The sequence below is a fragment of the Anoplopoma fimbria genome, chromosome 24, assembly GCF_027596085.1.
Source record: "Anoplopoma fimbria isolate UVic2021 breed Golden Eagle Sablefish chromosome 24, Afim_UVic_2022, whole genome shotgun sequence".
NCBI lineage: Eukaryota > Metazoa > Chordata > Actinopteri > Perciformes > Anoplopomatidae > Anoplopoma > Anoplopoma fimbria.
This window is the reverse complement of record NC_072472.1, coordinates 24860798-24884473: the sequence shown is the minus strand read 5'-3', so window position 1 is coordinate 24884473 and position 23676 is coordinate 24860798. Positions and strand designations below refer to the sequence as shown.

Genomic DNA, 23676 nt, shown 5'->3' with positions numbered 1-23676 from the left:
TGATTGACAGGATTGTGAGAAGAGAAGCGAACACTTCCTGAGGATCAAAAGTAAACATCTACAAATGCTGCTGTCAGAAGAGAACGTCTAGCACTAGACTGTCTGTCAACATTGTCATCAGTGAAAAAGCTACTCACAATATCATCCTCATAGTCGATGTCGGGCTCCGAGGGAGGGGTACTGTACTGTTTACTCTCCAGCCTCATCTGCAGCTGTCGCACCTGCTGCCTCAGCACCTCCACCTCCTGCTTGTAGCCTGCCTCGATCTGCCGCAGTCTCTGCTGCACGGCATCCATGGGCACCGGAAGCCCGTCGTCATCAAGGTAAGCTGGGGCCTGGGGCGGGGGAGGGGAGCTGGAAGCGGAGGGCGAGACGTATGACACGGGCAGGAGCTGATGACCTGCCAGGGCGTAGCTGTTGAGGGCAGCGGCAGCAGGCCCACACAGGCCGCTGTAGCCTGCACTCTTGGCAGCAGACAGCCATCCAGCCTGCAGAGGGCTGGGATAACAGAGAGCCTCTCTGCGGCAGCACTGGGACCCGTTGGCGAGGGCGAAGCCCTGGGAGCGGAGCAGCTTACTGGCGAGCCGACGGCTCTGGTAGGTGTTGTGCTGCAGGGCCCGGCTGACGCCATAGTGACTGGCACTGCTGCAGGCAGACTGAACCAGACCCTGGACGCTCTCCCAGTGGGAGCCGAGCAGGGACAGGTCTGTGAGCTGGCTCTGGGAGATCAGGTGGCGAGGTGCTACCTGGTTAGCGTCTACAGGAGCTACTGCAACTGTTAACACACGCTCTTTTTCTTTCACTACATCTGTCTTCATGTCCTCTTTCTCCCTCTGGGGTTGAACCCGGAGCTGTGACTCAGGCTTCTCCTCCTCGTTAAAATTATTCTCGGTGAGGTCCTGGCTCACTGTGGGAGGCAGCGCGGGGGGAAACTCTCCCTCACCTGTGAGAGTCTCTGTGGAGTCCTCCATGGGAAGGAGTGGTGTTTGCTGCTTCAGAGCCAGCAGGTCTACAGATTCTGGGAAGCCGTTTGCTTGGCCGTCAGTGTGGCCGTTAAGCAGCGAGGTGGGTGCTGTGGCTGCAGGCTCGGTGCTCTTGCAGGGGAGCGGTAAGCACGGCTCTGATCTATGAGTGGGTGACGTGGTGCTTTCAGCAGTCCTACAGGGGCTCTCAGCCTCCAGCGGAGGTGGAGGGAGTGGAGGGCTAGTGATCTGAGGCGAAGCCTGCTGAAGGACAGGAGTGGGGAAGGGAGTGTGAGCGAGTGTGACGTCCTTACTGAGAAGGACTGGAGAAAGGGGTAGAGAGGGCAGGGGCTGTGTGGTGAGACAGGGCTCCTCCTCTGTGTCTTCACAGCTCTCTGCACCCAGGACACCCTCTGGGGTCTTGGCAGGACTCTGTTGCAGAGGTTCCCCCTCACTGCTGTCCAGTCCAGTGTCAGGTGTGACCTCATCAGAGATGTCTGATGAGGTTTCTTCCATGGCTGTTGAGGACTCTGGGGCAGAGCGACCCTCCTGGCAGTGCTTATTGAGATTCGGGTCGCTGGAAGTACGTGTCAGGGGCATCCCGTTCTCAAAAGCTGATAGCAGGTTGTCCATGGAGCGGGTCTTGGGAAGTCTGGAAATCATAAAATAAATAAAGGTGTTTTTATTATAATGGCAATGATGCAGTTTTCTGTTTTGGACTCTAGAGGGCAGTCTGGCTCTCTGTAACATGAGGCATATTTTAATAAATTTCTGCAGGGATTTACAAGACCAGTTAGTACATATACTGCGTAACTGATTTGATTTCCGTCAAACAAACACACCTGTCCAGGGACCGGGAGGTGAGTTCATCTGTGACACTCGGGGGGAGGTAGAGCTCCATAGAATCGTCCACAGCGGTGCAGGGGGACGAGGTGGGCAGGTAGACAGCTGTCCACAGCTGTAATGCTCGTGTGTGGCACACTGGCTGCAGCACCTGGCAGACAAACAAGTGATGGGGACAATCCCAGAAGGTCAACATACTGTAATGATGGTGCCTGTTACTTTAATAGTGCTGTTCTACCACTGTTGTGGGTGGAGAATTATGAAAATGTCTATGCTTTTCTTAGAGATCATTCACAGAGAATTAGGATGGCATGGGTTCAATCAAGGGGCTGCACGGTGGTGTAGTGGTTAGCACTGTCGCCTCACAGCAAGAGGGGCCCGGGTTCAATTCCCGGGCTGGAACCCGGGCTGGAACCTTCTGTGTGGAGTTTGCATGTTCTCCCCGTGTCAGCGTGGGTTCTCTCCGGGTTCTCCGGCTTCCTCCCACAGTCCAAAGACATGCAGCTTAGGTGCATTGAAGACTCTAAAGTGTGACTGGTTGTCTGTCTCTATATGTCAGCCCTGCGACAGACTGGCGACCTGTCCAGGGTGTACCCTGCCTTCGCCCATTGACAGCTGAGATCGGCTCCAGCACCCCTGCGACCCTTAACTGGATAAGCAGGTTATGGAAAATGGATGGATGGATGGGTTCAATCATGAAGTGAGTTTGAATCTTTGATGAGAAACACAGTTTGAGGATAAAAGTAATAATTCAGTCACAATATTGATTTATCATTCATAAAGCCACTTCTACTAAGGACCAAGATCTACTAATTAACTGTCCTGAAATACCACTGTTCCTTTAAGCAAGTCACCATCTCCTCTAACAAAGGGTCAATGTCTAAAAGCAGGAGGCCACCTCCAGTTGTTTTATGTATTTAACATGTGGCTCTACTACAAATGAATAAAAGTATAAAAGTAATGGTATAACAACAGTGTAAGGACACTGTAAAAAGTGGTAGGTACCATATCATGACTGGGGATGTAGAGGAAGTTCTGGAAGTTCTTGTTTCCATTACGGAGCAGAGACCACACAGAGCAGGTACGTTTGTAGATGTTCCTCATCTCCCTCTCTCGAGCATTGTTACACAGGAAGGTCCCGTAAAGACACGAGTACGTGTGCTGCACCAGCTTGACCTGGACACACATGGAGGACAAGTCGACAAGTCAAGTCAGACCTTTCACAAAGGCAATGACTGGCATCCTTTAAAATTTCGAGTGTTGGTTCTCAATTGTTATTGGCTGCAACTTTTTCAAGGGAATTGCTCATGATTATAATTTTATGCCAAATACTCATTCATAATATACAAATTAATTTATTAAATGTATTCTGTCCTTAAAAATGTAATGCCTATAAACATGTCTCTCACACTTTGATGTTTATTGGTGAAACAGTCACAAAAAAAAAAATGAAGATGTACATAGTCATTAGTAGAAAAACATAGAAAAGTAAAGAGCGCTGTACGACCACCCACCAGGAAGGCCTCGTTGAACTCAAAGAGGCAGGGGAACTGTTTGAGCAGCTGGTGAACACAGTCCAGCCACTGCAGGAAGACGGGACACTGCTCACTGACATCATCAGCGTTCTCCTGGTGGCCACAGCGGTCCCCAAACTTATGACCATAGTCCAGCCACTCAGTCTCTACAAGCACCTGGAAGCCCTGTGGACGACACGGCAGTCAGTTCTGGAGATAATAATATTACAACAAAAACTATGCTTAAGAAAGTACTTCGACAATTTTACAGGATTACATTGCAAAAATCAATGGACTCACGTTGGACAGTGAAAAGAGACATCTTCTGGTTATTTTTTCATCTAAAATCTAAAATCCAACTTCATGAAACATTCTCGGGCCAATGCGTGCAGACTCTCACCTCTAAGGTCCTGTAGTAGGGGTCAAGCAGGATCTTGGAGAGGGCTACAATCTGGGGTGTGCGGTCCCATCCATCCGAACAATGCACCAGGACAGGACGGCCTTCCCTCTCCACCGCAGAACACACCAGAGTGGCTGCCTTCAGCATGATGGACAGGTGCTGCAGCCAACGGGTGCTCTCAAGTGCCGAAAGCCAGCTGGAAAAAACAGAAGGGACTGATTAGATAAGTACAAATCGATATAGAGTATGTCCCAACTGAAATGATGTGGAGCCTAGGTACTATTTACATGCTATGGTAACTCAGGGTTAGGTTAAACTGGGTTATTAGGGTGATGGGGTTAGAAGGAGGGAGCCTCTGACCTATATCTTTGGAGGCCCCCCGACATCATGACACACCTCCACATCAAGTCTTAAAATAATCTGGTGTCACAGCATAGCAGTTTGGTTAACCTATATACTGTACATACACCCACACATGAAATACACATACAGACCGAGATGTAAGACAACACAGATGTAAACCCAGGAAAAAATGGAAATGCAATATACACGTATCCACTGTCAGTGTGTACAGACGGACAGCTGGCCGGCCCAGCAGGAATGGGAGTGGATGGTGGCAGCGTTCCCATTTCTGCGTGGTGTTGCCTTACTGTGAGGTGAAGCCATTAAAACGGGAGAGAGGGGGAGGGGGAGGCACAAATGAAGTCAGAGCAGCTCCGAGAGAAAGGTCAAACAGATCGACTTACTTTCCTGGATCCGGGATCTGACTGCAGACGGTCCTCAGAGCCTGGAAGCTGTTCCTGATGGCGTGGATGTTGGCCATTCCCATGAACATCACCTCGCAGTTGGGGTAGTACTCTAAATACAAATAAACAAACATCTCTGATGAAGACATAAACATGGCTTTACTTGTAAGATACATTATGGTGTTTTCATTGGTGATTTTATTATCTCACTCATATGTAACGTTCATGTTCTTTAGCAGTGAGTCACTGGTGACAGTAATCACTTGCTTACTGAATATCATATGCCAAACATTCACATTTAGTTTGGCAATGTGCACAGGGAGGCCACTGTTTGCAATCCAGGGCTGAGCAGTACTTTCTTAAATAGACGTGTGATCAAAAGCAGCACAGACCAACTTGACACTTTGAGTTCTTGCAGGCAGCTTCTTTGGCCTCTAAAGAGATTGACCTCTACAAGACCCATATCCAATTGCATCGTAGCACTGCCAGGAGTTAGAATGTTTGTAGGTGCCACACACTTTTGATGGCAAGTAAACAAAGAAGTGCATGTACTACTTCAGTGCCCACTGAAAAGATGCCTGTTCAGAACGGGCCGAATGCCTTGGCTGTGGTGTTGCTGCTTGCAGCTTTTCTGAGAACCGCTTACAGTTCACCGTTCACCACTGCATTTCCTTGTGTCCTAAGCAGTACACCTGCCGTGACATAGTAGCATCGCACACCCAACTCACAGTCAAAAACACTGGACTTTATTGTTATACAAGGTAGGCAACCTGGGTATCCAACTAGAATGTCTCAAAACTGATAACGTTTTTTATATTTAGATAATAAAATAAATATTGATGTATGTTACTATTCTAACTGTAACCTTGAAAAACCTTACAAAAGGCCCCCAGAGCACTTAAAAATATGCAACTCAGCTGTATATCCTACTACTTACTAAGTAGTTACTTCGACTTCTGAGGGAAACATTGTATAACTACATTAACCTGACAGAGAAATGTTACTCGTTACATTGCAGATTTAGATTTGATCCACAAAATATAGCATTTCAAATATGATGCATTATCATTCATGAAACAATCCAGCATTATAGAATTGAGAGCTCCACATTGAACAGACATTAACTCTACCCTTTTCCTAAACAACCTCTCATGAACATTCGCGGAACGTTTGAAAAAAAAACTCCCTAAAACTTGACCTATATATTTTTTTTACCAATCGAACAGAACTACCCAGAACTTTAAAAAAAAATTCTACGTAAATCTCAAGGGACCGTTCACAGCGGGGGTGCTAAACTGAAAACTCTTTACTATGAAGTACATTTAGGTACGTGCAGATAATGCCTCTCTTTCACTCTTCACTTAAAGTAAACATTTGAATGCAGGACTTTTTCTGTCAGGTCTTATAGTTTTTATTAGTTTATAGTATTTATCGTCAATAGTTGTATTGATGATTTTGATTTCTTCTTCTACCACTGCCAAAAGCCACATTTCCAGTTGGAGAAAGAGTGAAAAGTAAAGCAAGGCAGGGTTTGCCTAGGGAACCAAATCACTAAATCTGACCCTGAATACACACATTCAGGCAAAAATTCATCGAATTGTTAACGACTTTTTGAACTAACCTTCACATTCACAGCCTCCGCCCTTGGCTCGATTGGCCACTGCAGCGGTGTATGAGCGAGCATCGAGAATCAGCAGCTTCTGTGGCACAGTGTTTTCATTGCAGCCAGAGCCGCCGGTCAGAGAGGAGTCTGGAGATACAGGGAGGAGGACAGAGAGATGATTTTTACTGCTCTGAGTGGACAGCGTTAATTATGAATCAAACTGCGAGCTAGGAGAAGAGAGAGAAAGTATGAAAGGAGAAAGTGGAACTCAGAGATGTGCCAGGGGCATAAGTAACAGAAACTGACAATTTGTAAACTACTCTAAATCTATATTTCCACCTGATGACACAACCACAGTGTTGCTATAGGTAACGATCACAAGTCAAGAGACCCCTTTCAATAGCTACCACGGAGAAAGACGAGTATTTATTCTGAGGCTGTACGTAAACTACCTCTCTCTGCACTCAGTGTCGTGTTGCCCCTCCCTTTACAGCCTGTTGTCATGCATCCAGTCATGATGTGAAAGACCTGTTCAAGTCACTATATGAGATGCATGTCAAAGACATCTTTGAAAAATAACCAAAATTGCAAAATTGGAAAACAAAAAACACACACGTTGCACTTGCATGTGTCCCGCTATTAATCCAGTCTGATTATAATGCAGTATAATGCATACTGCATGCACTTCATTTTAAAATGGGTTCATGTAACAAGTCATGAAAGGGAGCATAAATGGGATTTGTGTGTTGACAATGTATATCCCGAACAAGCCCAATGTATAAAAGGCATTTATGTATTGCTTGGCATTTATGTTAAGCATCAGTATCTGTTATTAGTCCACTTTGTAACTAAGGAAAATAAATGAGACATGTACATAATAGAAATGATTTTCTTCCCTCAGAGTCATACGGACATTTTCACATAATCAGCCCGAATTTCAATTCAGTCTTGAAAGCTTAAGTGCTCTAACGGTGCATGCATTAATCTGAAAGCATAAATCAAACTGCTTTACCAAAATCACTATCGGAGGAGTCAGGAGCTTCCCCGCGCTGTCGGCAGGCTTGCGTTCCACAGGTAACCTTGGCTCCGCTGTCCATCTGACATGCCTTGGCGATGGATGTCACCAAGTACTCATCATCCGTGTTCCTCCAGCCCCACCAGCTGATCTCAGGCTGGCTGCATCGGGAGATCACTGCCCCGTTCTTCTGGTGCCTGGAGTTCAAGGTTATAGAGTCAGTTAACAAGTAAATAGTACAAGTACATCACACAAAGGAAAACTCAACATGTGACAGTGTATATGACTGTAGGTGAGTAAAGCCACCTGTAGACCACCACAGGGATCCTCTTCCAGGATCTGAAAGAAGCCACACTTTCCAGCTCTTTGTCTGTGATCCATATTGGAACCAGAAGCTTCTGTGGGTAGCTGGAGCACAGCCTGTGGACAAGAAGGACAATACTCATTATTTTTAAAGATTAAATGCAGTCTATGCTGCTGCATACATTAAACAGCTAGGCTCAAAGAATATAAGCAACAAGGGTCTTTCAGTGAGAAGAAACCCAAACCAAGACAAAATAGAGACATTGAGCTGCAGAAAATAACATTCTTTTTCTCAGGGTCACTACTTCATCAAGATCCTTCAGCTCAGGCAGTGAACAAATCACACAATAAGACTTCCCGACTCCATCTGTCTCTGGCCTCCTCATCCTCTCTCTTTCTTCATTGTCTATTCACCTGCTGACTGTCTACGGAGGGCAGAGCCAGTGTTTGTGTTTGTGTGGGAGTGTGTGTGTGTGAGAAAGCGAGAGGGAGAGAGAGGGGTAAAGTGAAAAACTGTGCTGAGTCACGGGCCTCAGCAGGCTGCGGCCTGTTTAATTAGCCAGTTGTCCCGTGTGTCTTTCTCCCTCTGCAGGATTTGCTCTCCTGGGCCCTCTGAGCAGACTGACCTTATTTTTGTAGCGTTTATTTGCCCAGACATCAAAGGAGAGAGGAGAGTTTGGTACACAGGAACACACACAAACACACACATGGTATACCGCATGAGTCAGTGCTACAATGTCATTTGCTTTTGTGTGTGTGTTCTTGTTAAAGACTGGAGTTGGCGAGAGTGCTGCTGGCCTGAGAGGTCAGACAAAGGTGAGCTAGTATTCACAGTGACCCAAGTTGTTGAAGGGATTTAAAAAGGAATAGTCAACTGCAAATCTTTTGAGTATTGAATAATCAGCAAAAGAATGTCAAAATGTCCACAGAAACGTCTTTAACCACTAAAGCAGTGTATTTCATCTCTATACTGTTGATCCGTCTCCACAATGCTTGTTTCACCAATAAAATTGCTAAATAAGCGAATTACAGTGTTTTCAGAATTGTGTTGGTAAAGTGAGGATTGTTTGGAAGACCCTCAAAATATATACAGTGGGGCAAAAAAGTATTTAGTCAGCCACCAATTGTGCAAGTTCTCCCACTTAAAAAGATGAGAGGCCTGTACATATTGTGTATTGTGGTTACAGTGACTTAATTACTCATGCCTGATTCCTGTCCTACTCTCCATCACAGCTCTCCCAAAGCTCTTTGAAACGCTGTCACTCACCATTCACTCTGTAAACGAACATCATATCTCTTTATAGTAACAGTATTGTACAGCTATCTGCCGCGACAGAGAGGCCATTCTATTTCTGGTAAAGTATCTGTGACATACTTGAAATTGCAGTTTATGTCCGACACTCTCCAGACGTTCTGTGTGTCGAAGCCCATCCTCTTGACCTCTATTTCCATTCTCTGACGCACGTGATCACCTACACATACCAAAAACAGAATGGAGGGAGGAAATTATTTAAGGAATATCAACAAATAAGAAATCACAGTTCCAAAATTTAAGTTCAGGCTTGATTGCTGTGAGTGAGTGAATGAGTGAGTGAGTGAGTGGGTGGGTGTTGACCTGGGCGACAGAGATGAATGTGCTGGTCTTCGTCATCAGCGTTGCCTCCCAGACACCAGGCATGATAGGCAAGGGCGAACAGGTTCTCCAGCCGGGCCGGATGAGCTATGGACCGGTTCAGACGCTTGACCCACTCCTGGCATTGCTTGAACGTTGCAAAATGGCATCTGTGGACAACCCAACATGAAGATTAGAAAGATGCATGAAATCCAACTCAAAAATATCTTGTTACAACTTCATGTTCTGGGGACTGTGAGAAGAAAAAAACGAAAAACTAATTTGTTCATATGTTCAGTGGTATTCCAGCCTTGAAACATTGGTAACAATGCGGCTGCTTAATGATGAGGATCCAATGATGGCACATCTGCTACAGGGAATTTGAAGGCTCCCCTCATTTAGAGCAACACAGATGTCCATGAACACAAGAGAATTTCCGTCAATGCTAGTATTGTTTTCACCTTGTGAGTCTCAGTGAGTCATCATGGCAAAACGTGGTCCTGAAGACACCTACTGTAGTGGGATCTATCACAGCAGCGGTTGGGAGTTCTTTTGTCAGATGTTTATATTTCTGCCCCTCTGACTGTCTTTTCATGGACAGAATTTGTCACGAGCATCGCAACCATGCAAGATGCCGTCACGAAACTTTACAGGTGTGTAACCCCCTACTTTTGATGCCCTTGCTTGGACCGAACCCATCTTCTAAATTCGCCTTCATTTTAATCTCAACACAACTTTAAAGTTATGTGACCGCATCTTGCATGGTTGAAATGCTTTTGCGGTGACAAAATTGTTCAAACAGACAGACAGAAACATAAACACATGGCAAAGTAGTCAAAACTGATTGTGTGGTGGGACCACATTTTACTTTAATGCCTCACAAACAGACTCACAAGTTGAAAACAATACCAGCGTTGCTGTCGGTAAACATGACGTTCATTTGCTTCATCCTTATTTTGTTAAGTCTTCAATAAAACAAATTATAAAAATAATACTATCAACTGGAAGAAAAGTAAAGGCTGTTTCATTTTTTTACCTTTTCATTTCTCTGAAATGCAGTGTCTCATTGTTTAAAAAAAATAATATATTACATTTTTTCTATTTGGTAGTTGCTTCTGGAACTGATATAAAATGCTTTCACTACACATTGGGATGTTTATGAGTGTGTATGTGACAAAATATGATTTTGACATAATACTTAAAAGCAAAAGACTAGATCATTCTGATCTGCTTTTCAACCCATGTTTCAGTGATATATTGACATCATAATCTCTTAAAAAACATTTAAAACAACAAGGTAGCAACAGGGTTTTATTTCCATTATTTTGCCAATAACTGTTACATTAAATATTATTTTGGTGTATAAAATGCAATAAAAGAGTGAAAAATCGCCCATCACAACTTCCTAGAGCACAAGATGACAAGTTGCCTGTGTAGTTTAAACCAAAAAGGAAAACATTCACAAAGGCATAGAATAGTTACACTTATGCCAACCACATGAGATGGCATAAACAGAAAGTAAACAAAAAAACATGTATTTATGCGTCTTTCCGAACTTAAAAGCGTTATTAAAGATAACTGGTATTCTGGTAACACCTAAGCATCAGAATACTGTATTTCCCCCCTTTTACTTCATTTACATAGGCAGGGATACAACTCTTTAACTGTGAGGACACAAGACATGATCTCCATAATCACTAATGTCATTAAGTAATTCCGGAGGAGGACAGGATGGAGGAGCTAGAATAGCACTAGAATTGTATTAACATCAATTTAATATTACTGTAAGCCTGTAACCTTTAATTTCACACCTGGGAATATTGATTAGCAGTTAAGCGTGGTAGTGTGTAGTGGGTATAAATGATCTCCTCATAGCCAGACAGAAACTACTGTATTATTCATCCAAATGCATACCAGACCACTGTACTGTATTTACTCTTGTTAATAACAGCATCAATCTACCTGCAGGGTTAATATGATATATAATATTTAGTGTGTGAGTGAGCTGCTCTCCTTACCTCACAACTTTGGAGTCTTTGCAGATGATGTGCAGCTGGAACATATCTCTGCTCTCAACACTCTCTATGAGCCTGAGAGGCACCTGTAGGGGGAGACAGAGTGAACATTTGATCAGCTTGATGGCCTGCTGTCAGACAGCACACCTGCAAAGGGGTTGCCACCCTCTGGTCTAGCACACTAGAGTATACATAGCACGGCTTTATGAGCTTGCTGGGGAGGAGAAGAACGCCTCGGAAGTGTTTTAACTTTACATCTCCACCTCTGTGTTGATACAAAACAACTCTTATAATCTTGTGGTCCAACAGATTGTCTATTCTGCTTTCTAATTATCCTGTGAACTGAGGTGTTAACGAATGCGCTGCTTGGATTTACAAAATCACCCACGCAACCTTACTTTCTGTCAAACCTTTATGCAACAGCCATTTGAGCACTGTGTATGACTGAGAAAATCCTATTTCATGTCTTATAGTAAAACAAAAGTGGTTCTCAAGGTCAGCTAACACACTGCACCACAATTTTTTTTCTCCTTTCACAGACAACAATACAATCAGTGTTACCACTAAGTGGAGTGTAAATTACAATTTGTCCTCAGCACACTGTAATTGTTTAAAATGAAGACGAGCTGAATGATTTAAGCTGTCTAGACAGTGGCAGAGGGTGGTGTTTTATCATATGGTACTCACAGATATCTCACTGTCCACACCTGGGTAGGTCTAAAACACAGTGACACCATGGAGTACACACAGAGAGGGAGGGAGGGAGGGAGGGAAGACAGAAGACAGGAGGAAATGGAAAAAACTATTAAACCAAAAACATTCAGGAGAGATAAAGGAAATGAAGAGTTAAAAGGAAAGAAAACATCAAAGAGGTTGAAACATGGAAGATAACTGAGTGCGCTACTTGCAGCACATGACCAGGCCAAATGGAAATCATGGGGAGAAAGACAAACACGGACAGGAGCAAAGGACATGAAAACAGCTTAGAAATAGGTGGATGAGTTGTGCGGGGGGGTTGGGGAGAGAGGTTGTGGCTGGTTGGCATTCATACAGAGTTCATCCGTGCTGCTGGGGTCAAGGCAGGACTGGAAGGCAGTTCGATAGGGACTGTCGACCTCAGTACATTAATCCAACTCCCCTCTGCTTAAGTAAGTCAAGGTAAAAAGGCACCCTGAATATCATGGCGATCTGCCTTCACCTCCTCCTCCTTTTCAAATCCCTGTCATCTTTTCCATAAGCTGAATTCTTGTGGAAAAGATGACTGGGATTTGGGAAGGAGGAGGTATTCCGCTGCCAGTGAATGCAAACAATTGGCCCGCTTGTGTTTGAGTAAGGTCTGACGTAAGCACGGGCGATCAGTGCCAGTTGGGGGCCGACCTTTTGGAGCCTAGATGTCGCATTAAACCTCTCCTGCCTGTAGATCAGGGGGCCCGCCACTCCTGTGGTACATTTGTGGTGCAAACAACTTCATGCCAACTACGCTGGGATATGACTAATCCGCTTTATGGGTACACCATGTCAAATACTTGTAGGTATATTTGCTTGGTTGGCACAATTATGTGTTTATAAATTTTATATGGGGGAAAGGGGAAAAGCCTATGTGCGTCCAACTACACATTATAGCCTCCTCTCTTTCTTGCATGGCATGGCAAATAAATTGTTGAGATCACAGGGACACTCGTGTCATTCGAGCTGAAGGGAAACTTTACTTTTGTGGTTCTTCTGTGTGTATATTGTCTGAGACATGCACTCACGTTGATGACAGAGTCCTTGAACTTGATGTGGAGCCTGTAGTTAGAAATGGCAATGACGGCTTCATCGGCACAGCCAAGATATTCCACCCCTTCCCCCTGAAGAACTGCGAATGGGACCTGTAGAGACACAAAACAAGCAGATTGTTGAGGTTTGAATAGCGAAAACATGGCACAAACACCTGATTATTGGCTTTATTTGGTCTACTGGGAGAATAATCATAATATCCACATTTAGATTTTTAAAGGTGTACTCTCCATGTCCTCCAAGCTCTAATAATTGAAGATCTCCATATAGAACTCCTTTGCACAAGACTAAGAGTCTACAGCCATGCTACAGTAGCTGCTCTGTGAGGCCACGACTATGCTAACATGATGTTTAGCAGGTGTGTTATTCAACATAGCTCAACATGTTCACCAACTTAGGTAAGCATTTTAGTGCTGGTGACATTTACTGATTTGAACAACCATGTTATTACAATTTATTCTGAGGGGCACCAACCATCCAACCATTGGACTTCACAAAGAGACTGACATTCACTGCTAGCATGGCTAAAAAAAACTTTTAACATGTCAAAAAAATTGTCTTGAAATGCTTTGTAACATTCTTAGTCCTGTTTACTTCTTTGATTAGATATATTCTGATTTGAAATCATGGGGCTGCACGGTGGTGTAGTGGTTAGCACTGTCGCCTCACAGCAAGAGGGGCCCGGGTTCAATTCCCGGGCCAGACAACCTTCTGTGTGGAGTTTGCATGTTCTCCCCGTGTCAGCGTGGGTTCTCTCCGGGTTCTCCGGCTTCCTCCCACAGTCCAAAGACATGCAGCTTAGGTTAATTGATGACTCTGAAATTGCCCGTAGGTGTGAATGTGAGTGTGAATGGTTGTCTGTCTATATATGTCTGCCCTGTGATAGGCTGGTGACCTGTCCAGGGTGAACCCTGCCTTCACCCATTGACAGCTGGGATTGGCTCCAGCACCCCCGCGACCCTTAACTGGATAAGCGGTTATGGAAGATGGATGGATGGATGATTTGAAATCATACATTTTCAATTTATTCATGGGAAGATGTTTCAGACCTGCTTTGTATTAAGATAAAGCTAAAACTGATGCATTTCGCTATTCTGGCTTTAATAAAACATAAAAAAAGGGGTTTGTAGAATAACCTGTTTGTATTTTTAAAGGAAAGTATCAAATGTGTCATTTTTGTAATGTTACTGAAACTTAAGTATCATATTGGCACTGATTATGACACTATTCAAACAAAACTCAGTGCTACAACATAACCAACAGGTAAAGTTTGTGCTTGCACCGTCAGTCCTACCTACTAGGAGGCTAAGCTCAAAATGACAGTGGACAGAGTGACATTACAGATACGACAAAAAGGGGGACATGGGAGGAACAGTGTGCATGTGTAGCTGTCCAATTAGCACATAGTAGTTCTACAGAAGGATCTTTGTGAGCACAGAGGGCTTGTTGCTGAGCCTGAATGAGCGGGTGGACAAGAGGCAGGGCTGGGAGGAGACTATGCTGAGAGTACAGTGAGGGATCTCAAACTGTCCATTAACAACCTTACTGGCTGTACCCATTTTATCACAGCCGATCCAAGCCAAGGCTTTGTCCACAACAAGACCCAAACATTAAGATAATTGGTGCCCAACAGAGGTAAATAGAAAACATTCCTCCCATCACGCTGGGGCGGGGCTTTAGCTTTAAAGGCCCACCGGTGAAGGAAACACACGGCTACAGTTGCCGACCTTTAAAAGATGTCTCAATTCATATAAAGATGGAGTCGTCCACTAAGGTAGAGTTTATTGGAGATACTTCTCCAAGATTTAAACATTTTGATTTCAGTGAACTAGAAGACCTTTTATGACTGCTATACCATTACCTAGCCTATAGAGAATAAATCGCTTTTAATCACCTTGCATAAAACATTTCTTTTGGCTGATGTGAAACAGTAAAGCGTGTTGGGAGATATTTTACCGCTCTCTCCCATCTAACAAATTGAGGACTGTGATATGCCCATTCATTTCTCTTTTACATAACCAGTTTCCCACAGTTTCTCTTAGTCATCACTTTTGTGTGATCACCTGCATGCACTGATGTCAGTTCTGGCTGCTTTAACTATATCATAAGTCATTGGGGACCACGAATAGTGACCCAGGCCTCGCTGTTTAGTTGTTAGTGGTGAGGACAACAGTGTTGCTTGGAGACAACATTACCTCATCCTGCATTAGCATGCACTGCTGAGTCACGAAGACCCACTGGTGCATGTTAAAAGAGGACATGCAGCAGGGCAGATGGGGGATTATGGTAAGATGTCAGAAAATCAGGCTTACTTGAAATAACATTAGCCAATGCGGTTAAAAGCACAGCCTTAGTTAATGCACAGGCGGCACACAAGCTGGATTTTTGTCTTTTATAAAAGGAATATTGTCAATTGTCAAAAGCTTTTGATGACTGTTGGTCCAGAGAGCTTACGTTAAAAAACAATTATCAATCAAACCCCTGATATTGATCACTGCACCTGCTGTTGCTCATCTCTAACTCACCGGGACAGGAAGCATGATGAGGGAAAGAGTACAGCTTAACCTGGGAAATGGAGCACGTAGTACTCTGCACTCAGACACCAAAAGAGCCAAATATAGCCAGCAGGCCTCCATGGCACTCTGCATTGGGACTTTAAAAAAAGTGGAATATCTTAAATCAGACAGTGAAAGGCGCACAAACACAGCTCGCACCCAAACAAAGCTGAAAACAACAAAAATACAGTTTTACTGTATGAAAAAGACAAGAAAGAAGATGGCCTAATCTTAAGAACCTTTGCTTCCTTCATGTGTCTGGGGATGTAGCCAATTTGCATTAAATATTGCCTCAACGGCAGCAGAAATGGCTGAAATTAGAACGTGCAGCTACTGAGTCTGTGTGCTGCTCTGCCGTGGAAGAGACCTAGCATGTCCTGCTGAGAGTGCCATAGTTAACATGCTGTACAGACCGGGAGCTGCATTAAACAAGCCGCGCTCCAAAAGTAGGTGCATGAGTCACCGGCAGCCAGCAAGAGCAGCAGAAGATACTGTGTCACGTTTCCCTCACCAAGCTTTCAGCAGCAGAAATATTAAAGAGAGAGAGAGAGAGAGAGAGAGAGAGAGAGAGAGAGAGAGAGAGAGAGAGAGAGAGAGAGAGAGAGAGAGAGAGAGCAGAAAGACCTGTGAATAACACTCTCTGACTTGTGAGTCGTGACTTCCAGTTCTAGCAGCCTGCCTGTGAGGACATACACGTGTGCACACACGACTGCAAGCATGCATCACAGCCTGCACGCACACAGGATGAAAGGCAGCAGGGTATTAAATATGGTGGGGTAGGAAATGCCTGTAAGAGACATCAGCTGTCAGAGAATCTATCATGGGATTGCGTGCACACAAAGAAAAAAAAAACACAAGAGCAGAGACACAACGACAAACTGCTTGTGTGAATGCAGGGGAAGCATCGTATACGAAACGTAGAAAATGTTGAAAGAATTTAGTACAGAAGCAGCTCTGCCTTTTGGCTCCTCAGGTTAAGATACACCTTATAAACTTTGTCAGACACTATGTTACTGTGTTCTTAGTAGGATTTAAAGAAATCTAACAGGACCTTTGACACACAAAGCCTGTTGGTGCACAGCCCTTTCAGAAATAATAATAAATAAACAACAACAGCACTTTTTAACAGATTGAAACTCCCTGCAGTTCATTGCAACCAAAGTGGAAAAACGCTTCAGTTAGAAACCCTAATAAACAGAAACAACAGGTACTGACCCCAGGCTGGGCAAATCCCTCCACCTACCCTTCGGTCAAGCTCCCCAAACACATGATGCCCAGCTCCATTAACCACCAGACAGCCAGAGAGCACAAACTCAACACCGCAGAGGGCACAGCGCAAATTATCCGTCACAATTTCGCTACTGGCATCTTCACCGTGGAATAGACTTACAAATCTCTCTCACTTCAGTGACCTAAATGCATTTTGGCTGCCTCGCTCTTTATCCTCTGCAGTGACTTCTGCTTTTTCTGTGGAGGATACAGCCGTAGATCAGTGACAGACCCCTAGAAGTAATAACCTAGTAAAAAAAAGGCTGGACAAAAGAAAACAAAATAAGGGACTGAAAAGGTGTTTTTTCCAATTCAATGTCAACTTTAAGGTGTCTAACATGTAAATAATGACCTTCATTTTTATAAAACAAGAACTGTAAAATAATGGTTTTGACTTTTACACTGAGTCAATAATAGCATTGTATGGATGGAAATGGTAATGGTCAGCTAATGCACTTTGAATGAAGGACATGTAGATGTATATGTATCAACTATAATACTGGAAGGTTTTTGAGGGATAAACGTGAATAATTAAGTAGAGAGTGGAGAGTGAAAGCACGTCAAGGTTATGTAATAATCCGTTAAATGCCATACCCTTGACAACTAAGAACTAAGAAAGCTGTGACGAAGAAGAACCCATCTAGCATGCTGTCATTGCTCTGTCAGTGTGATAGCCACACATATGACAAACTCTGCTACTACAGGAGGGTGCGAATCACACCTTCTTAGCCCTTTTGTACTGAACACAAAAAAATAACATTGTCATTTTCAACTTTATGCTTTCAAGATTTTTCTTTTATTCTTGTTAAATCCTTGCATAAATATATGCCTCATCTTAATATGGTAGACTAATTCAGAATCTCTTTTCTAAATAAATGCTGAAGAAAATCTGTTTTTCTTTTTTAGTTGTATGATTTTTTATCTGTAGAGACCGAGGCAGCAGCCATATTTAAGCATCCCCAAATATTTTGTTATCCACCAAGTTTGCTAATTAACTTTTTTCCCTGTGTTGAACAATGATAAAGGATGGCAGAGCAATGACAAAAAATTGCCCTTCTAGGACAATGTCATCATCTCGCCTTCAGTTTCTGGCCTAAAGCCTGCTGACTTGTGACTCTTGCAGGAAAATCTTGGCAATCACACTCTGCACACTGGCGACCCAAGCTTCATCAGGGTGTTTCAGAGGAACGCTCTGGTGACACGCCAGGAGCCGGGATTGAAGATGAGGTCATAATCTGGAAGTGCCACATTCGGTGTTTTCACCAGCTACTGGTTGTCTACTCCACAGACGTGTAGCTGAATGTCAGAGCAGACGGGACTGAGCTCTGGAGCAGTAGTTGTAAACGGTTGGTGAATACTGTTCAGCTCACCTGAAGGCTTTCATCCTCCTTCACCAGCTCCTTCTGGGGGAACAGGTCCTTGGCCTTGATGTACTCCAGGCTGGGAGGCCCTTCTTCACCCTGTCAGACACAAACACAAAGCGAGGGTGGTCAGACAAATCTGTCATCATTAAGTGGACACGGCATGTTCTAACCCCACAGAGAAAAAAGGAACACAGACAATACAGTTTAATTAATAGCAATATCAAACCACGAGAACACTAGATGGGCCATCGCCCCTCAAAAAAAATAATCTGTAAAATCAATCTCGAAGTTAATTACTTTGCATTTATCAGGCTGGTTAGCCTTTAATATAAGATCCATGCCAGGTGGAGTTTCACAATCCCCACCAACTCACAGACATCACGTAGCAGATTAAATATTGACTATGAGAGTTACAAAACTCCCTTTACAAAAGGAGGCATTTTTGAGGCAAGCTATTTTAAAATGTTTACCACTCGACTCTAAAAGCATTATCCTTGATTGATTAAAGGTATTGCCAAATTTAGAGTGCACCTTTGGCATACATTTTATATATTCTGTTTGCTTTGGCGCTGTGCAGGAAGTTATTGCTTGTGCAAATGACAGACAGTACTGGGTAATGACTTCCCCAAAAGCTGTAGACTTTGTGACTGGGTGCTACAGTCTTGTGCAACAAAGATACGGGGACTAAGTAAAGTATTTCACACACCTGACTAGTTTTTCATGAGTCATGCACTTACATCAATTTCTTACAGAGTTTTAACGATTCTTGCAAAGGCCACTTAACAAATTGTTTCCATGACTGGGCAAGTGAACCATGTTAACTAATTCAAAGTTACAAGGATGCTGGGAAAAGGAAACATCCAAAATACATGCTTATCAAGTGCACACATGTGATAACGGGTGGTTGGCTAAAAGTACACTGCAACACCTCAAGAAGCAGCAAAGGTGAGAACGAGAAGAAACAAAGAGGCACTCAACCCCGATGGAATGAGCGAGGTTTTGCCCTGTAAATTTGTAAAAACCTGTAAAAACAAAGTATACACATAAAGTGCATTTATTTATTTTATACCTGTATCCTGATTTAAAATGTAATCCTGGTTTGGATCATATTTATGATGGGATGTTTACTTGTAACATATAAAATATAACAAATTCTGCTCCCTGTATAAAGAACTCTAACATTCTCCTGATTCACAATTTTCTGCTATGACATGAAGCCATCTCTTTCACTGCTTCCTTCCAGCCTCTCTGTGTCATTTCTGCAGTTACTGAGTTACCTCGGCGGTTGAGGATGAACCCAGTTTGGTTTCTGGCTGCCTGAACACTGCTACTTCTACTTCTCAGCTGGATTTGGCTTCTCAGTCCGAGTACGGCCGTATGTCGATGCTGTTCCTTAATGAAAACAGCAATGGAGTCCTGAAGGGGGACCAGAGGGAGGCAGCATGTACTGTAGCACTACTGACTCGGGTTGGTCTCTTGCTAATCAAATACTTTTTTCCCTGGACAAAATACACAGCGGCATGTCATATATTATAGCAGGAAAGCCCTTGATGTCTCACCATGCAGACCTCCTGCCATGTTAACAATCATTTCACCTGTCATCTAACGCTCCAACCTGATGATGAATCCCCATGATAAGTCAACCACCCACTGGGCTTTCTGGTAACAGATGGAGTTAGTGGTCCTACAACAACTACCCCTCCTCTACAAGTCCCTTACTTGTCACCATCTGATCTCAAAGGCAGAGTGATCATAGGAATATAATAGCCAAAGCATCATTTATCAGCTTCTGTGACATAACAACTTTGTTGACAGAGGACAAACAGTCTATTGGCTGCCTACAGACAGTCTTAAGGCTGAGAAACAAAGAAATAGCTTATTGCTATCATGACATGCACATGTTTGAATGTGAACAAGGGGTACCGTTAGTTTTTCAAAAACAGGTCCCCAACGCGTAAAATTGGTCACTATGAAGTTTTGACAAATTAATTGGTTCAAATCACAACGATGCACTTAGCTCCTTACTGCAATCAAGTCTACAGAAGAAGTCAAGAAGGAATACAAATTGAGCTTAAACGATTAATTGATTGGTTGAGAAACGTTATCTGCAACATGTTTGATAATTGATTAATCTTAAAAGATGCAAAATAATATAAATTATTTGAGGATGCTTTTTTTGTCATATGACAGTGAACTTAATAGCTTTGGGGTTTTGAGTTTTAGGACAATTTTCACTACTTTCTGAAATGTTATATTTAAAACCATTAATCAAAATCATTCCAGCCCTGAATGTAGGAATCCTCAGGTGGAGAATCCTTTGCCGCTGCTGAGTTTGAATTGAAGCCTCGCTATAGGTGTGAAAAGTCTCTGTGTGGGAGAGATTAATGGGATAAGTCATTACACAAAGCCAGTCTACCTTCTACTTCTACACCATAAATTGTAGTAAATGGCAAGGGCTGATGGCAGCGATGGAGGTGGCTGTCAAGGCTGTTTGAGATGTCTCCACTCCTTAAAAGATGGTCCCATGTTAAGTGCTGTCTGGTATTACTGTGGGCTCCATTTTCTTTAAATGATGCCTTTATGTTCATGCTATTGCTGTCTTTCCATCTCCACGTAACAAACTCAGTGGTGGAAAGGTGGAATCTTCTTTCTAGCATTATGCTGCATTCATGCAATGTGACCAGAATAGGTAGAATACAAAAACCTCCCCTTATGCCCCATTACTAGACTTGTAGTTATACCAGATAAATAGCCTAAATTGTTCACTTTTGTTGTGTTACGTTTTTGTATCAGTTCCCAAACATGGAAAGCAGACACAAACTGTCTTCATCGCCCTTTAAATTTGCTAACACGCTTATATTAACCAACCGTTTATTCACACTTTGTAGTTCTTCACCATGTGGAAAATATTGTTGCTGTCAGACATTACCATTATCTCTGGCTCAAAAGGTTTCGTAAACATTTCTTCCCAACTCCGGTGATCGTAATTACTGTCTAAATGATAGGACATGAATGCAGCATAACAAGAACAAAGCTACTGAGCATTTCACCAAATCTCACAGTAATAAATACTGTAACATACTGTAGTTGACACTAATAGCCTAATTTTCAGACTGGTAAACTTGTCAGAACTCCTCCAAATCTCTCTGCAATGTAACCCTGCTCATCTCTTGACCTTTGACCTGAGTCAGCCTTCAGCATCAGACGGATGAGGCAGCTGTGCGTCATCAATTTTACTTATTTTCACCTGAGACCGGGTAGACCATGACAGTGTCCATCAGTCAGAGGCCTCCTGCGAGGGTCGGGCCATTAAACGTTGATCTCACACACTGTTGCTGGGCAGTCTGAGCCACCAGCCTGATATCCAGGCCCAGACTCCTTCGCTTTTTTTAGGGAAGTAAAGTTTACTGTGGCGTGCCAGACAGTCATCATATATTACTGGAGAAGCTATTGCTATAGGACCTCTCCTTAAGAAATTCAATACAAATCAGTTGAGAGGAACATTTAATCTTTACACACACACAAACACATCCTATGTCGATAATCCATCCACTCCCTTGGATCCTATATGTCTTGTGCTGCACTATCTGGTGGATACTTGGCACCATTCACTCAATTCTCTTATGGAGCAGCCCTGACATTGCACTCCTCTGAGAAGCCTGCTAGAACACAGTGTACTTTAAAAAGGCCGCTGACTAAAAGCAGTGTATACAGTGGGTACGGAAAGTATTCAGACCCCTTTAAATTTTTCACTCTTTGTTTCATTGCAGCCATTTGCTAAAATCGAAAAAGTTAATTTTTTTTCCGCATTAATGTACACTCAGCAACCCATCTTGACAGAAAAAAACAGAAATGTAGAAATTTTTGCAAATTTATTAAAAAAGAAAAACTGAAATATCACATGGTCATAAGTATTCAGACCCTTTGCTGTGACACTCATATTTAACTCACATGCTGTCCATTTCTTCTGATCCTCCTTGAGATGGTTCTACTCCTTCATTGGAGTCCAGCTGTGTTTAATTAAACTGATTGGACTTGATTAGGAAAGGCACACACCTGTCTATATAAGACCTTACAGCTCACAGTGCATGTCAGAACAAATGAGAATCATGAGGTCGAAGGAACTGCCCAAGGAGCTCAGAGACAGAATTGTGGCAAGGCACAGATTTGGCCAAGGTTACAAAAGAATTTCTGCAGCACTCAAGGTTCCTAAGAGCACAGTGGCCTCCATAATCCTTAAATGGAAGAAGTATGGGATGACCAGAACTCTTCCTAGACCTGGCCGTCCAGCCAAACTGAGCAATCGTGGGAGAAGAGCCCAAAGATCACTGTGGCTGAGCTCCAGAGATGCAGTAGGGAGATGGGAGAAAGTTCCACAAAGTCAACTATCACTGCAGCCCTCCACCAGTCGGGGCTTTATGGCAGAGTGGCCCGACGGAAGCCTCTCCTCAGTGCAAGACATATGAAAGCCCACATAGAGTTTGCCAAAAAACACATGGAGGACTCCCAAACTATGAGAAATAAGATTCTCTGGTCTGATGAGACCAAGATTGAACTTTTTGGCGTTAATTCTAAGCGGTATGTGTGGAGAAAACCAGGCACTGCTCATCACCTGCCCAATACAATCCCAACAGTGAAACATGGTGGTGGCAGCATCATGCTATGGGGGTGTTTTTCAGCTGCAGGGACAGGACGACTGGTTGCAATTGAAGGAAAGATGAATGCGGCCAAGTACAGAGATATCCTGGAAGAAAACCTCCTCCAGAGTGCTCAGGACCTCAGACTGGGCCGAAGGTTCACCTTCCAACAAGACAATGACCCGAAGCACACAGCTAAAATAACAAAGGAGTGGCTTCGGAACAAGTCTGTGACCATTCTTGACTGGCCCAGCCAGAGCCCTGACCTAAACCCAATTGAGCATCTCTGGAGAGACCTGAAAATGGCTGTCCACCAACGTTCACCATCCAACCTGACAGAACTGGAGAGGATCTGCAAGGAAGAATGGCAGAGGATCCCCAAATCCAGGTGTGAGGAACTTGTTGCATCATTCCCAAGAAGACTCATGGCTGTACTAGCTCAAAAGGGTGCTTCTACTCAATACTGAGCAAAGGGTCTGAATACTTATGACCATGTGATATTTCAGTTTTTCTTTTTTAATAAATTTGCAAAAATTTCTACATTTCTGTTTTTTTCTGTCAAGATGGGTTAAGATTAAGATGGGTTAACTTTTTCGATTTTAGCAAATGGCTGCAATGAAACAAAGGGTGAAAAATTTAAAGGGGTCTGAATACTTTCCGTACCCACTGTATGTTGTGTTGCTCCATACATTCCTGGCACAGACTATCAACACAGACTGGCTTAAACTAATGCATTGGCGCTAAACATACTTTAAAAAAACATTATAATGAACATTCTATACATTGTTCACGTTATTATGGCAGTTAAAAGAAACAAGAGCTGTAATGAAGCACAAACATCAGTGTAAAATTGTTTGGAGGAAGACCCTTCGCATGGCAGACAACACGCTGTTTTCTGATTTTTTTGTGGTCCACAGCATTGTATGACCACAACCGGACAGAAAATCAGTTTACAGCAGATTAAAGGAAATGAGAATATTCTCTCACCGACCAACAAAGATGGAGCACAGCTTGTCCTGGGCCCGACACGTTTTTTTGCTTCGTCACTGCTGTGAGCCT

General features: G+C 43.4%; 1 protein-coding gene across 3 annotated transcripts in view; it reads right to left on the bottom strand.

Moving 5' to 3' along the window:
- The window catches only part of mtmr4 (myotubularin related protein 4), a 45014-nt gene that overhangs the window by 2591 nt on the left and 18747 nt on the right, over window positions 1-23676 (bottom strand). For all 3 annotated transcript variants that reach the window (XM_054625741.1, XM_054625743.1, XM_054625742.1), the window contains exons 3-16: window positions 17987-18076; window positions 12768-12884; window positions 11017-11099; window positions 9002-9168; window positions 8762-8858; window positions 7390-7503; window positions 7081-7280; window positions 6087-6215; window positions 4466-4577; window positions 3720-3915; window positions 3320-3505; window positions 2811-2981; window positions 1805-1956; window positions 138-1614 (exon numbers count right to left, since the gene is read on the bottom strand). In XM_054625741.1, coding sequence (XP_054481716.1) covers window positions 138-1614; window positions 1805-1956; window positions 2811-2981; window positions 3320-3505; window positions 3720-3915; window positions 4466-4577; window positions 6087-6215; window positions 7081-7280; window positions 7390-7503; window positions 8762-8858; window positions 9002-9168; window positions 11017-11099; window positions 12768-12884; window positions 17987-18076 — 3291 coding nt within the window. The remainder of the gene's footprint in view (window positions 1-137; window positions 1615-1804; window positions 1957-2810; window positions 2982-3319; window positions 3506-3719; window positions 3916-4465; window positions 4578-6086; window positions 6216-7080; window positions 7281-7389; window positions 7504-8761; window positions 8859-9001; window positions 9169-11016; window positions 11100-12767; window positions 12885-17986; window positions 18077-23676) is intronic.